The sequence below is a fragment of the Taeniopygia guttata genome, chromosome 5 (assembly GCF_048771995.1).
Source record: "Taeniopygia guttata chromosome 5, bTaeGut7.mat, whole genome shotgun sequence".
Classification (NCBI taxonomy): Eukaryota; Metazoa; Chordata; class Aves; order Passeriformes; family Estrildidae; genus Taeniopygia; species Taeniopygia guttata.
In genome coordinates this window covers 25,882,501-25,899,372 of record NC_133030.1, presented here as the reverse complement: position 1 = coordinate 25,899,372, position 16,872 = coordinate 25,882,501, and the positions used below count along the sequence as shown (strand labels likewise).

The following is a 16,872-nucleotide window of genomic DNA, read 5'->3' as shown; positions in this document are numbered from 1 at the left end:
AATAGTTCTCTCACATCTCTCGTCATCTTCTCACGCTTGGACCCGAAAAAGAACCTCAAGTTTAAGACACAAATATAACACACAAGGACTCTTCTCAAACAGTTTAATAGCAAATAAACAAAGGAAGGTACCACACTTGGCATATACAAAATGACTTGTTGTCGGTGTGTCTGTGCAATTAAAACAGCTTTAAGTTGCCCTTTGGGACAAAAAGAAAAAAAAAACCACACACACAAAAGGAAGAAAATTCCTTTAACACATACTCGCTTGTTCCAAACTTGTAACAAATCTCTTCATTTTTAAATCCACTACATGAACTCTGCGATCAGATCAGAAAAGCAACATGCGCTCCTCTGCTTTTTAAACCATTAAAGTAAAATCTGTAATTCTCTACAGAGTACAACACAATTTCACACAAAAAGACATTTTGTTTTGCAAATCAAAACAAGAAAAAAAGGAACAGCTCAAACAAGGTAAAGAAAAGCATTTCTACGACTGAACCACGACTTCGAGTTGATTAAATCCCGTTAACTGCAGAACAGACTCTACATTTGGTCATAGTGGCAATTTGTTTTCTCATCACATTGTGAATCACTTTACATTGTTTTCTAGTAGAAAAGGCAAAAAACTGTACAAAACCCCTAGTGTTAAATACAATGTTTGTACCAATAAAAAAGCCCACAGGTTTGTCTCCAAAATGTAAATTTTCTTTTTAAATTATTCACAAAAAGCAGCCAAAAATCAGAAAGGCAGCTGCTGCTCCACTGTCTCAAATCCATTAAAACCACCACAGAACAATTAAAACAACCAAAGGAAGAAAAGGAAAGAAGAAAAGGAAAGAAACAACCAACATTTGGCATTTTGGTTTTCTTCAGATATTTTTCCACAGGTTTCCCCGAGGTTCCTTACGGAACCAAACGCACACGTACAGAAATGTACGGGCAGCTCCTCCACACACTGCAGGCTATCTGCACCCCTGGCACACAGCCCTGTGCATTCAGACTGTGGGACTAACAGCAGCCAGCCCCCAACCCTACTTCCCATATAAGTGAGCCTCTACCCTTTTTCATTCAGCCTCACGATTCACTCCCAGGTACATGTATCATATTCAAATTGCTCTCTTTTGTAAGCACATTAAGGACTGTCTACACAAGTCTGGTCAACGCCTAGTGAGAATACAGCATCCTCAACCAACTCAGGAGTAGGACAGAAAACAATCTTTGCATCTTTACATTATCCCAAACACTGGACAAAATGAAGATTTCTATCCCATCAAATTCTACTTGTTTTCTCAGCAAAAACCCTTCTCCTGGAATTCCATTTCACATTATTTCAATTTTAAGAGACCTACACTAGCTTGCTGCTGCTTCTGACTGAAACTTCATCATAGCACACCCTCTTCAGGTGCCTTCATCTAGAAACTACTTCCCAGTTTCTACCTGTGCAGATGGGACGTAGGGCAGGGGAAGCCTGCTACCCAGAGACCAGTAACCTGTTCTAGTTCATCCTGCAAGCCATAAAAACTGCTCAGCTCATTACCCAATTAAAAACTAAACAAAAACTAAAAAAAAAAAAAATCTCCGCAGAGATTCCCCAGCTAAGGCCCTTGAAAAGAGAGCTGGGGATGGTACCCTGTTCAGGTAACAGCTTCAGAGGCTGTTGTATTGTGCTTGTCATTTGGGAAAAGAGCCAGCAGTTGTAGAACCAGTGTTACAAACGCTTTCTCTGGGAAATTTAAAACACTTTATTTCATGAGCTAACTTAGATGTTTTCAGAATCCTACCATCAAAGTCTGACTGATGGTATTAGATTGGGGCTGGACTTCAGAGAAATGTGCCCTGAGTTGTACAAAATGCTCAGTGTTTGAAATGAGCCCTAGCTTAAGACAGCTTTGGAAACAGAAATATTGTTCTGTTTCCTTCCTGCTCCCAGCTATCCTCTTCCACCAAAACTTCCATTAGGGGAACAGTGTAACCAAGCACCCTCAGAGCTTCTGACAGCACTGGAGATGGAGCAAGGTCCAGGTGCTCTGTCAGGCAGACAGTCTAAGTGCACAGGTAGATATGCCCTCGGGTGGCTTCTGATCAGATATTTGTCATACCAAAACCACCAATTTAAAGGATACCTTTGAAACCCACTAAATTGCTCAGTTTTTGCACAAACTATAGAAAACAGAGAGGTGAAGGTGATATATACGAGGGTGTGAAGAAAACAGCAGGAAACATGCACAACATTTCTGGGCACTATCTTAGTTTGAAAGATTAAAACAAAAACATCACATTTTGCTGAGGAGATTGTAGTTACAAAAAAAAACCAAGCATGCCAGAACTTAACAAAATACAACATCAATTTTGATCAAATTTTCACTGCAGACTGGTAATCACACAGGGAAGCAGGGGAAAAACAAAACAAAAAAAAAATTAAAAAAAAAATCGGTAAATATCAGGGCAAAAATGTAGCTACAATCAGAGAAAAACCTAGTTCAAGTGTTTTCTGTTGATGCCACTTCAAGTCACAAGTTTGAACTCATAAAAACACATGCTGTCTCCTCAAGCACAGAAACCAGATCAGCAAAATGTGACTAGGAAGTCTCCTGAAAGATTGAGTTACACCATATAATTGACTTTTTCTTCGAACTGTGTTTTTAAAACTAAGCACACAGAAAAAACTAAGCCTAGAAAGTGATTTGCTGTATGTTCACAGAAATACAAATATTCTACAAGGTATGCTAGCAAGGCTGCTCTGAAGACAAATTACAAAGAATCAGATTCACAAAATCAAGTGGTTATCTTACGAAGGTCTAGAAAAATAGAAATTCTTTTATATTCAAATGCAAGTTTAAATATTTCCCCTTCAGCAGTCTTTCTAGCAAAACCAATTTGGCAGCACAAAAAAAAAAAAAAAAGAAAAAAAAAAGAAAAAAGAAACAAACATAATTAAAATACACATCAGCATCAAAGGTCAACACAAGGTCAAAGGTGAGAGTTCAAGCATCAGAGAAGCTGAAGAGACAAGGATTTGGACGATGTACTTGAACGCCACATCGACATGCTTTAGGCACAACGATGAACAAACGGCAGGAATCTAGAAAAAAAAACAAACCAGAAAGAGGGAGACCACTGAGTTACACAGAGCAGTACATCCAAACACAGAGAGAGAGAACAAGAATGGGCACTGTACAATGAGATCTCCTGGGGAAGGGAGTTGACAGGGAAGGGCAGCACATGCCAACGATGGACAAGTAAAAGTCAAAGTACATGAAGGACACCAAGTAAACATCAAACTGCCAGAAACCAAATGGAAGAAGAGGCCTGGATTTCCCTCTCAGCACCCAGTCTGCAGAGCATTCCACAGCCTAGTGACACACTGGTTAGAATGCATTCACCTTGCCCCGTGCCCAGTGTGTCTACTACTTCTGTTTAGAACAGAGTAAACTCCCTCCCCAGGAGACCGATTCCAAAAAATATGACTCCAGGGCAAACATTTGCCCACAGAGACTGAGACCATGAGAGACAAGACAGAGGACACAAGGGATTCACAGGTGGTTTGACGTTTGAGACTTTTCTTGCACTCTAACATGGGAAGTTCTTAGGCAGTAGTAGCCACGTTCTTTCCTTTAGCTACAGTCTCTTCTCATTCCCTAGGAGCCCATGTAACTGGGGGTGGGTGATTTGGAAAAGGGGAAAAAAAAATGATTATACAAGACAAAAAGCCCACACATCAGAGAAGAATTCCTTAAGACTTGACTGCAAGTTAAGACTTGTCCTAGCTGAGCACTTGTCATACCATTAGACCTGCACAGGGATTTTCCATTCCCAACCTTTTATGTAACAGCCCTCAGCTCCCTGGCTTCATGAGGAGGAGATTCTGGGCTCTGAGAAGCTCTACAGTCACTGTTGCCAGTTTGATGAGCAGAAAAAATGTGTTTCCTGAAATTTGCTTGAAGAGTTTATAAAAAAATAATTCTTATATTAAGTGACATAAATACCTCTCTTCCCTCCACTCAGCTTGTGAGCTGCAAGAGACAAGGAACGTTTTGGGATCAGAGTGGGAGGGAGAAGAGAGAGGAAATGGTTTGTTTTCTTATTCTGCCTCCCTACACCCCCAACTCCCCTTTAGCTTCTGTTTGTGGCCTTAATCTTCAGGACATCTCAAAGCTTCTGGTTACAGACTAGAACAAGGTAAGATTTGCATATTATCTAACATCATTTGAGAATAGCAAGTGTTGCATTCTTGTTCCAAAGCAACAAGAAACACATTGTCTACTAAATCAGCAATGCTCCTCTTATTAGAACTGCTGAGATTAATTTGCTTTTCATGCCTTCCAATAAAGGGAAAGGACTTTAGTACAGAGTTTAAACCAACTCCAGCAAACAGAGCACAATGCAACTCTTGCACTTGTTTCTGTATTTCAAGAAATACTCTAGGTAATTTGCAGACAGGTGCAAGATTTCACTCTTAAACCAGAAAAGCAAATTCATCATGAACTGAGGCATGAGAAACAACAAGAAGAATGAAATCAAGTGACATCTTAGCATGCACCACTGATATTCTCTGTGTCATTTGTCTCGGGATTTTCTTGATAAGGTTTTTTCAAATATTTCTCTCAGCTATGTTGAGGGCAAAGACTGAGTTTTATCAAAGCCGTGTGGAAAGACTGGCCTAAAAAACAGAACCATGAGATGCTGGACAAGCTCTTAATGACTTGGAGAAAGTTATTCCAGTTTGTCCTTGTTTTATTCTCACAACAGTGATAATTCTGCCTTCTGTGTTTTATATTTTGTGGCAGGTATGCTAGGGATATCAATTATCTTTAGCTTTAAATGTCTCCAACAAGAAGCTTTCAAAGCATTTTACCTGTTCAGAGTTGCACCCTTCATTTGCAATTTCCTTTATCCAAGTTGTTTTTAGGTATTTCCAAATAAAATAGGAACAACTTCATTCTGCTTTGTTGTTCTTCCCTAATCCACAGCCATTACCAGTTCAGTTGGATTAAGCACGCATGATAGAATTATCGTAATATGTGACTTTCAGTATTCAGCTGAAAAACTTTTTCCTGATAGATGCATTTGCCAGTGAGATTCTTCTGAGCTGGGATTTTTTAATAATGCCAGCTTTGTATTATAAAAAAGCTAAACTACAAAGAACTATCCTATATTGGACAGTTGATTATCTAGGGGACTGAAGAAACGATGATTTCATTTACTTTAGTACTGACACTAAGCAGTATCACACTAAGTTCATACTTCTTTCACCTTGTTACAGCAGCAAAATCAAATATCTCCTGAGAAAAAGAATAAATCTATTAAGTAGACCATTTCCACTTTGTAGACTAAAAATATTTTAAGTATTTCCTGGTGGCACACATAATAATGAATCCTATTCCATCAGAAGTTCTTTTAGCTTTTCTTGTAGGAAATCAGGTTCTTTGGTTTTAAGCATATAGCATACTTTGTCCATGTGGCTGCTTCAGCCAACCTCCTGCAGTTTATTTGAGCTCCCCAACTCTTATCTTACTACCCAGGAAATAGGGCATTTGACACTGATTTGATTTGCACTTGAATGAGAGCATGATATGAACTAAAAATTTAAAAGTCCCAAGTCCCCAGAATCCCAGACTTCCCTGCTAATGAGTGAGGAAGAAAACTAGCTTAAGACTGAAAGGCAAGAGCAGCCTAAATCCCCACAATCAGCAGCAGCCACCAGACAGACACAGAAATGTTGACTTTATCTGATCAGTTTTGTTATCAGAAAAAAAAATCTGCCCAAGTCACAAACTTGATACATTTATTAACTTTGGCAACATACACATTGATACACCAAGGGAAATCTGAAACAAATACACAAGAAGGGCAACATCTTCAGCTGGTGAAAATTGATGCAGCTCTACTGCGTTCAGAGAGCTGAACTGCACTGATTCAAACCATCTGAGGATCACATCTTTTAAAATTCAACCTGCATAGATTTATTTTCTTTTTCTTTTTGGCAATACTTATAGTTACGCCAGTAAGGCACAAGAGCTACCCAAGTTAGGTGTCTTAAGGTGATTATGTCTGGGAGGAGTCACTGATCAAACTAAGCCACAATGTAAACTGGTGAATCTCCTAAAATTACTAGGAGTCACACCTGTTTGCAACAATGCCAAGCTTGATCTGTAAGTTACAGTATTGAGGACACAGTATAGGATGAAGAAGCTAAAATATCTAATTTTGGGCAACTGAAATGAATAGTAAAGAGGCCAGAGCATCAGGTTAAAAATAAAATAGGACAAAGGTCTTAGATAGTACAGTAGGGTAGGATGCAAAGAAGGTAAGAGTGACTGTAGAGACCCCAGAGCACAGTGCTCTCCTCCACTGGTTCACAGCATTCATCTTCCTCATTTAGCAGTTGTTGGGCTGCAAACAGGCCACTGAAAATCAGTAGTTTCAATCATGCACATCATTATGTGTGTAAAACAATCACATTCAGGATTCTACAAAACCCTGGCCTTTTTTTCCAGTGAAATAATTTAGGTAATAAATATTCTCCACCCTGGAGCGGTATAAAACTTCTATAAAAATAGAAACAACATTCTTGGTTACAGCAGGTTGCACTTGGAGCAGTTGCTCCCAACTATGTTTTTTTAGGTTTTTTTTTTCCTTTTTTTGAAAAGTATATAATTTATATATATATATATATATAAAAAATTCCCATTAACACCCTGGAGGCCTTCACACTCCAACACTCTTTTCTCAGAAAACCAGGACACATCTTTCCTATGGTGCAGAATTCAAGTGTACATGGTTCACCTCAGTGTATGTTTACCTTTCTAGAGAGATTCAAATAATTAACATAGAAGGGTACCACATGCCAGCATAACGGGGAAATTTGGCAATCTGGCCTTTGAAACTTTGCCACCACAAAATTATTTAAATAATACTGACAGATTTATCTGTCTGCCATCAATACGGACAGACTGACATCAACTGTTTGATTTTCAATATAAGAACTGGAAAGGGCTCCCCTTGGGTGTTACATATCAGGCCTTGTAATTCTGAGGTTTGAGATCCCAGGGGGCCCAGTCCCTGGAAATGCCCAAGATTCCCAACAGATCACAGCACACAAGTGGGGATTTGGACCCGAGATCTCAGGTTTGATGGATTTAGTGCTCCTCCTGCTGGAGCAGAACACGAAATCCTGACCCCATGTCTGACCCACACACATCATTTAGCAGCTGGCTCCCAGACTGCAGTCTTAGCTGGAGCCCTGGGAAACAGCCTTACAACTCAGGAGTACAAAGAAAACAAGGAAAAAGAGATATTATGAGGTAAATCAAAATTCTGTTAAAGACACAGAAATTGTAAACTTCCTCTTGTGACAGAGGTGGATTTTGGTGGTTATAAAATGGAACTCCACACAGATTTCTTTAAACAGCTCAGGCCAGAGTGTCAAAAGTCCTTTGAGCCCCCTAAAACCAGTGAATATCAAAGGTCCTTAGCAATGCACTAGCAATTTCACTGGTGTGCAGAAAAAGCGTGTGTTCAGTTAAGGGGTGCGTTCCATTTTCCTTTTATATAAAAGATACCAGCTTGTACCAAAAGGCAGAAAAAGACTGAATGGCTCAATACTCTGGTTCCGCAGCTCCTGGTTTAGCCTGTTTTGCACTGGTACACACCACCTTAAAGGAAAACTGCAGCAGAGAGATACATCTAATTACTAGACCAAATCACTGCATGAATTTTGTTCATTAAAAAAAACCAACAAAAAACCCCAACAAAATAGAAAGTTATCATTTCAGTAAACAATCAGCACTTACATTATGCTTATGAAAAGGAATTCATAGCAATCTCTGCAAAAAAAGGACATTATTCCATAGAAATGGGCAATTGGATCAACTGTTAAGAAGAAAAATTGTCAAAAATTTCTGCAGATTATCAGGGATCTAAAGTTTATTGTTTCCAGATCCAGATGTATTCATCCAGATACGCTGCCTCTACCCTTCCACAAAACCTAGATGAAGTACATGGTTAAGTTTTCTTATACATGGAGAAATTCACTGCATCTCATTACTATTCCACTGTAGACAGGGAGTGAAATTTTATGGGCAGAGACATTATCTAATAGTTTTATAAAGTGCTGTGTACATTCACACTGCTATATAAACCCTAGTTTATAGACAGCAAAAAAAAAAAAAAAAAATCACTGCAGTTTTCCTTTGGCTTGTTAATGTGTTCACCCTTTTAGCCCATCTCCTGCTTTAGAGATGATTTAATAAATCCCCACTGTGGCATACAGTTAAGGAAATTCCAAAGAGCACATGGGGCATGACAAAGGCTACATGGAGCTGGTTCTTTCTTACCCAGGACTCTGTTCTCCTTGCCCATCTTTGTTTTCATCAGCTGTTCTGTGTTATTTCTGCTTTCCCTTCTCTTCTCTACCCCAAGGCAGTGTGGTGTCAGTTTCTACTGCTCCCTTTAACCTTCTCTCCCCACCCCCAAGGAGCTGGCATTGGTCCTTCTCAACACACACTGGTTACAAACACAGCAAACTTCAAATAAGGAAAAAAAAAAAAAAAAACGAAAACAAAACTAAAAAAAAAAAAAAACACCTCAGCGATATGGCACCTAAACTCCAAAGTAAAACACTGGAAACAAAAGCACAAACTTGTCCTCCATCCGAAGCAGGATTCTCAGCAGAGGCTGCAGCAGAGTCTTCAAGGGAAGATGTGCCAGATAGACTGCATGGATCAGCTTCCAGGACTGTAAAAACACAGCCTTAGGGCTTCGAATCACTAAGTGTGCTCCTCTCCAACTTACCAGAAGATCCTTCTCACTCCAGTCCCAGAGGGGAGGCGTGCTCAGTATGGCTTGCTGTCGTTCTTGGAGCGCTTGAGCTGCACTTTCAGCCGCTTCATGCCGATCTGGAAGCCGTTCATTGACTGAATGGCAGCCTGCGCAGAGACAGGATTGTCGTAACTTACAAAACCTGAGGAGAGGAAAACACACAATTACCCCATGCCAGAGCTGCCCATAATGGCTACTCACAACTGGAAATGAGGCACTCACAAGGTCAGAGAGGCTTGCATGAAGTGCCATTTTCAGTAGTTCACAACTGTTTCAGACTCCTCATAGCTTCTAAAGGCTCTCAAACAAATCATTGCTTTCTGACTTATGAAACTTTGGCCAGAAGATTACACAGCTCAGGAAATTAACATTTTTTAGTCTATCAACAAAATAAGTAGTGCTGTTCATAAGAACTCATACCTGGGAGAAAACCAAGCCTGGAAAATGTTCATCCAGATGCAAAAGCTCATTAAAGATACAAGACAGAAATCACCCTCATGACATTATGGGAGCAGATTTGTTTGAAGTGAAATAGCTGCCAAGGAAGGGTAGCACTGGTACCACTATTGTTTAGGCTGCTCTCAGATGGGAGGTTGCATATCATTCCTGGAAAAGATTATCCTGGAAATAAACTTCTCCAGTGTTTTGAAGGAGCCTATTTTAAATAACTCCACTCTATGCCTGGAGTGAGAATAACTCCCACTCCAGTCAATGGCTATGTGTCCATATATAGGTGTTATAACTGAATGATCAGCATATTTCTGTGCTTCCACAAAGCATCAGAGTGTCCACATCTTTTTGGCTCAAATAGGAAAAAATTCAGGAGTTTATGTAGACACAAAGCCATCAAAACCATAGAGGAAGGTGCACCTCTCCTATTCCATCACAACAAATCTCCATCTATTAAAACATTCACGAGAGCTTATGGCACTACAAAAATGCAGTATGGTACCAACAATAGTTATAGCTATAAAGATATTAATATAAATAATCAATAATCATAATGTACTAAGTAATATATACAAATTATTATTGAAATTATTGAAAAGACAGGAAGAGGCAAGAGGAAACACTATCTCAGGATTACAAATAATAATCACATATCATTCTGAATTAGAAGGGATCCACAAGGCTCAAGGAATCCAACTCCTAAGTGAATGGCCCAAAAGGGGATTGAACCCACAACTCTGGGTTGAACCCATAATTAGCATAGCGCTCTAACCAACTGAGCTAATCTCTGGGAGAATTATCTAGAGCCAGAACACTATAATAGGGCACAATAGTATGAAACTGTGAAAAGCAAAAAGTCACATTGAAAATCAGGAAAATGCAGTTTATTGCTGGAAGCATTTGGTTTATTTATTTGTTAGGAATATATAGAATTCCCCACTTCCTTAATAGCTAGGCTAGACAATATACTGAAAAAGAGATTACTATAAAAAACACCTTTTTACAGATAATGATTTATTAGAATGACAAAATATCCTGAGTTGGAATGGATCCACAAAGATCACTGAAGTCCCTGAGACTCACCCTGCTCACCTGAGAGCACTTTCCAAACAGTTCTTGAACTCTATCAAGCTGGTGCTGTGACCACTTCCCTGGGGAGCGTGTTCCAGTGCCCACACACCCTCTGGGTGAAAAACCTTTTTCTAATATCTAACCTAAACTTCCCCTGACTCAGCTTCAGGCCTTTATCTCGGGTCCTGTCATTGATCACCAGAGAAAAGAGATCAATGTCTGCCCCAATGCTTCCCCTTCAAGGAAGCTGTAGATCCACATACCAAAACACTTGCTTAGATTGGTCTGCTTGTCAATGAAAACCTTGGCAGAGACGACATTTCCAAATGGCATGAACATCTGCAGCAGATCCTGATCCCCAAACTCCTGGGGAAGATGGTAGATAAACAGATTGGCTCCCTCTGGACCTTTAAACAAGCAAGAAAATAAATTCAGAAGGAGCATGGATACTACATACCCACTGCACAAAAAAAGGTGGAAGAGCCAGTCAAGACAAATTTTCTACATAAAACAATGAAACTGCTGTTTACACTACTGCAGAGCACTTGATTCCAGAATAAATGAGCATGACCCTTTGCTGGGATTGATCACTCAAATAATTCCAGCTCTTTCTGAACACTTTTGTTTGTACTTTACACATTGTGCCAAAACTGGTTCACAGATATTTGCTGTAATGACAGCTGAACAGTAAGTTTGAATGCTAGATGTTGACTGAACAAAAAATGGCTATACAAAACTTGTGGTCCCAAAGGAACTAAGTAAATTTCCAAAAAAATACAAATAATCACATTGTTTGTAATCTGACAGATTCTCTTATAAACATGCTACATTTTGCTGAAAACTTACTCCTACATTCTACATTACATATATTAAATTTAACCTGACTCTGAAGAGTGAAAAGACTGGCATAAGTAGCTGTTGGAAGAGGTGAAGGACCCAGAAAACAACATTAACAAAACCACATCTGATTCTCTGACAGTGGGATCTGTCAGGCTGTAGACTCATATTCTCCTTCCCTCTGAGAACATGCAGGAGTATAATTAAGGAAGCACTTAAGACTAGACAATCCCCATGAGAAACGTCCTGTATAAAAACTACTTTGGGCAGCCCTTAGTAGAAAGATCCCACAGACCTTTTTTATCTTCAGTAACTCCTAGATTTTAAAAAATGACACCAAATAAAAAATCTGTAGGTAAAGTAGGTGCAAAGGCTAAGCCTGCCCTTTTGAAAACCCATCTCAAGTAGTTCCTACAACTTTCTGCCTACCTTCTTTTTGACTTCCTGCTGCACCAATACTCTGCTGTGTTAAGAGACTCTGGTTATAGAGTGTAGGCAGTGCAGCAGCAGCATATTGCTGGATTCCAGAATAAGCCTGTGTGAGGGCTTCCATTGTGCTACCTGTCCCATTTGAGAGACCACCACTGCCAAGTCCTCCATTTAAGGCTGCCATTCCTGTATAAGAAAGAGAAAATAAAAGATGACTGAATGCTTCCACCAAGTCAGATCAATAATCTTTCAAATGCTCTGCATGACTACAAAATGCACAGAGCAAAAAAATCACCCCAGAGAGATATCACAGGCTGAGGAATGAGAATCAGCTATTCCCCCAAGCCACCACTACACATAACTCACCTGCTAAAGAGCTAACATTGAGGCCTGCTGTAGCACCTGCCAGCGTCTGCAAAGCTCCAAGAGAAGCCATTGGATTAACAGAGGAGCTGCTACTGGAACTAGGTGAGGAACCTGCTATTAAAATAAAACAATTAAACTTCAACCAATATTTTTTAGTTCTGATAACTCAATTTCTTCATTAAGCTATTCCAGCAGAAAAAACTAGTAAGGAACAGATTCAGGCAACACAGGATATTTTATGTAAAAAAAAAAACCCAAATCCACACAACTTGATTGATCATACTGCTTATATGTTCTAAGCCCTTCCTACATTTTTAAAAATTCTACTTCATCATAACATCTACTCTTTGTAGCAATAATAATGTCAGTAAGTGTAAGACATGTAAGATTGAGACATTATACAAATGTTGGCTAAACTCTGTATCTCAACATAAGGTAACCAGCAGTGATGCCCTGTTTCCTGCTGCCCAAAATAAGAGTCACTTGCTATGTATTAACATATATCCTTGAAACATCACTCAAGGTGAAAAAGACTTGCAACATAGATACTAGGGACATTAATGAAGGCTGAACATACGGTTTTCCCATACTGCCAGAACAGGAACACCACATGCCCAGATTATTTCAACACATTAAATAAATTTCTATTAAAAATCCTGCTGACACAGCTGGGGTAAGGATTGAGAAAAGTCTTGAAATTAACATCCAAAAATAAATAGTCTGTCCTCTTATTGCAGCAACATCTTCAACTACTTTGACTCAGTAAGAGAAGTCTACCAATATAGTACCTAGGACAGTAACAGCTTACATGGTTCATCAAATTCTACACCACGTGGAGTTAATTCTACAGAAGTCAACATCAAAATCATGAGGAAAAAAAAGCTGATATGTCAAAAAAAAAAAGATCTTCACATTGAGGTCATCTACAAAGATTTATGGACATGGTAAAATAAGAAATGCATAGTATTTTTATGACTATATGGCAGTGATTTTTCTAACAGGTTTGTACACTACTGTAGAAAAAAGGCTATGTGTATTGCTATTAAAAAAGATGTTTATATTTACTGCACGAGATGCACTAGAAAATATTTATGACAGCTAAAAATTAAAATATAATGAAGACCGATGCTGTAGAGGCATCTTGTAATCTGCTTGCAAGAGGAATTTATCCGTTTGACCAAGGAGGTAAGAGAAGAATTGAATTTGAGGCATTTTCAGTTTTCCTCGTGTTTTTGTGATTCTCCATTATGCTGCATACAACCATAAAAAAATTTAAAAGAATTTTTAGCATCTTTCAAGCAGTTTCACGCACACTACATACTTACCACTTCATGTTTGTGGCACAAAGTCTCTGCTGGGGTGGGATATTAGAACTATTTAAATGGAATACAGCCTAACAACCCATTAACTAAAGTAGTTGTATCTAACCAAAGCTGCATGAGAAGCAGAGAGCTGCACTTCATAACACTTTTTGTAATAACAGATGGAATGACAAACCTCCTCTAGTACATGTTAAGACAAACTGTCCTAATAAATCAAAAACTAAAATACAAAATCCCAAACTATTTTAAGATGCTTACTCTGATGAAAAGGAGACACATCCTGTCTTACTATCAGTAGACTATTAAATGTTGGGAAAACACAGGGAACAAGTTACAGTATAAACCTCAAGCTGGTAGAAAAATTAGCAGAGCTGGTGAATAAAAGCCAGAGTTCAGAAATTGTATGGTTACCTTGATTGTAGAATACCACTTGTTTCTACAACGTTTCATTGCTGATCTTTGTAATTGAAAAAGACACTACATTTGATAGATGAGAACCCCATTTAAAAACCCTTCCAAACCTACCCCAAATAAAGTAGCAGTAACTAAGGAAAAAAAGGCTAAAGAACAAAGTGAGAGAGAAAATGGATATCTTCCCTACTTTAAAAGGCTGTGATTTAAAATAAATTAAGTTAAACCACTATAAAAAGCTGATTACACAGTTATTTTAGTTTAGCTGCCTTTATCAGAAATATTTTTAGGCAAAACAAGAAATGCTTTAGTACTGAAAATGCCAAGAGAACTGAAGACTTGTCTGTATTTGTCTGTGTACAGAGGAATTGAAGATAGCATCCCATTTCTGATCATGACAAAAGGCAGATAAGTAACAGTAGAGCAGAAATACAGGGCAATTACAAAGGAATGCTTCCTATTTATAGCCTATACATCAACAGAGCCATCTGTGAATCTAGGATTTTTCAGGCAAAGGCAATGTCTTTGTAATAAAATTACAATTTTCATTCATTAATTTCAATGTAATGTGAAAACCAAACTGTTGGACTCTACTATGTTCTAAGGCACAACTTATGTAATTTAATCATGTACTATGCTAAGAAAAATTTCGTTTTTATTTTTAAATTATAAGGTGACAACTTGACCTGATATCCTGCAATTCTATTCTTGAACTATCTAATGTCTGGTTTTTTCCTTATTCATTTCATCACATCACTAATGTATTTGTAGGCTGCAATCACATCCTTCTTACATGTCAGTCTTCTATTTTTCAGACTATTCCTAATAGCAAAGGAGTTCCATTGTTCTAGTCATAATTTCTGTTCTTGTTTTTCTTGTGTTGTATTTTAGATCAGAAGAGAACAAACCAATGGGGATGGAAAATCAGTATTGTTTTATACATGTTCTTTACTCTATCCCTAATTCTTAATGTTGTTTCTGTGCACTTTTTGATAGGTTGTTGGGATTTTTTCTTGCTGCTAAGGTTATGTTTTCTTAGATTTATATACTGAGTTACATCTAGTCAAAAAGGTGAACTACAGAAGTATCTGAAAATGCTTAAGAAGGTTTTAAGAAAATTTGAATATGTAATAAGGAACAGCTTTGTAGAAAGACACTGAAAGATATATTATTAGAAAGATAATGAAACTCAGACAAGAACATCAAGTAACAACTTTTGGAGGTAGGTAACCTGAGAGAACACTAAGTCTGTCCTAATTCAGTCATGTAGCATCCAAGCAATAACCTGAAGAAAAGTTAAATTCAGGCGATGAATCTGACTGAATTGTACCTGAATTAGTTCCAGTAAAACCAGAAACACCCTGCTGTCTCTGTCTCATTTTGCCAGAGACACACCAAGGCCAGGAAAATCATCTAAGCTTTGAGGTTGCCTTTAGAAGGAAGAGAAATGGAAACATACTGCTCAGTTCCAAGAGCTGATCTATCAAGGTTTAAGGTTTTACTTCATCCCATTCTACATCAAAATACACAACTGTGCTTGGAACTATCTAAAGAATATTGTCTGAAGTGTGTAGGAAGGCAGCACAACAACCGTATGTAACATCTCTGAGTTCCACCATTCCAACATGTTACCCATCCATAAGTACATGGGCTGCACTGTGTAGACTTCCAAACTCCCCAGATACAAATTATATCAGTGCAGATGAAAGAAAATCAAGAAGGCAACTATGCAGAAGGACTATCTCAATTTTTCCACCAATTATGCAATTTGAGTAGAGATGTCCAAATAAGCATCAGGTGAACATTTGGATAACAGATGGAGAGAAGTCAAGGAGTTTGTCACCTCATCTGCAGTTAGGTTTAAGAGGTTATCACAGTAGATGTTGCCATATGTCCCTCAGACAAGGCAGGCACTTACTAACACATGTACTGAACTGCTATATAGTGAATTTCTTCAAGGTCTGGGTGTGGTTCAGGAGGGATAGATGTTTTCTGTGTGGAGCCCAAGAGCCTTCTATGTGAACATATACAGAGTGAATGCACATATTAATCAAAATAGAATCTCAAGTTTACTTGAAGACTAAAGAGTCAAAAAGCTGTATAATTACAGGAAGTATCAAGGGATTGAATGTGTCTGTACACATTGAGGCTTCCCCTCATCCCAGTTTGAGTGTAGTTCTAAAAAATGAAGCATATTTATACCTCTAACAAAAGCACCAGAACTGTTTGAGAATGTGAAGTCAGCGACTACTTATAGACAACATGCCCTCCAAAACTTTTTATTTCTTTTGAACAAAGCTAATTTTTACTCTTTAAAATGATATTTGAAATTAGGTTTAAAGAGCAACACAATAGTGCCTGCTTCATGTTACAGGCTTGTGAAGAGTCAATTGATAAATCTGTACAGGATATAATACAAATGATCCACCATGATAACTGAATTGCTGACACACAACCACTTAGTGATATTACTGATGATCAGAAGGTTATTTGAATTCAGTACAGAAAGTACTGGAAAATGGCCTGCTTCCCATCCCTGAGCCCCTCCACGAGCATAATAAAAAAATGGAACAGTGTCCTGAAATATGCCTCTCATCAAGGAAAAAGGAACCTGCATAGTTCTGTGGAACAGCCAAAATTCACAGAGGGGAAGCCAGTTCCAAAGAATCAATGAATAGTAGCATAACTTCATTTGAAAGGGATCTCTGTAGATTATGTTGTCTAACAGTTTGCTCAAAGCTGATCTAACCTCTGAATTTGAAGATGTTCTTTCCAACTGAATTCTCAGCCTCTGAAATGATGGCGATTTCACAGCTGCTCTGGCCCCTTGCTCCTGAGGTTAATCACTCTTGCCAATAATTTTATTTTTCTATCTAATCAGAATTTTCTTGGATGCAACTTGTATCTATTGCCCTTGTCCTTTCACTGCACACTTCTGAGAAGGGGCTGTCCCTGCTTTTTCTAGAACATCTGACATTTGAAATTCACAACCTGCCAGCCCTTCTCCATCTCAACAAAATAGAGAACAAACTTGCTGCAGTCATCAGATGAGACAGCCAATAAGGAAATCTTAGCTCTAAATGCCAATCTCAACAAATTCTAACCTGACAAAGCATGAGGAAATGTAGGAGAAACTTTTAGAGATTTTCACTTTCATGCTTCCT

At 38.4% G+C, this 16,872-nt stretch overlaps 1 protein-coding gene across 22 annotated transcripts in view; it reads right to left on the bottom strand.

Moving 5' to 3' along the window:
- Nucleotides 1-89: 89 nt before the first annotated feature.
- CELF1 (CUGBP Elav-like family member 1) overlaps nucleotides 90-16,872 on the bottom strand; it is a 59,080-nt gene continuing 42,297 nt past the window's right edge. For 12 of the 22 annotated variants that reach the window (XM_030274162.4, XM_072929900.1, XM_072929898.1 and 9 more), the window contains 4 exons: nucleotides 11,976-12,089; nucleotides 11,610-11,795; nucleotides 10,607-10,750; nucleotides 5,771-8,964 (listed from right to left, as the gene is read on the bottom strand). In XM_030274162.4, coding sequence (XP_030130022.1) covers nucleotides 8,837-8,964; nucleotides 10,607-10,750; nucleotides 11,610-11,795; nucleotides 11,976-12,089 — 572 coding nt within the window. In that variant the 3' untranslated portion in view covers nucleotides 5,771-8,836. Of the gene's footprint in view, nucleotides 3,085-5,770; nucleotides 8,965-10,606; nucleotides 10,751-11,609; nucleotides 11,796-11,975; nucleotides 12,090-16,872 lie in introns of those variants that run through there. The other 10 variants (XM_072929897.1, XM_072929902.1, XM_072929899.1 and 7 more) reach the window with 3 other exon arrangements.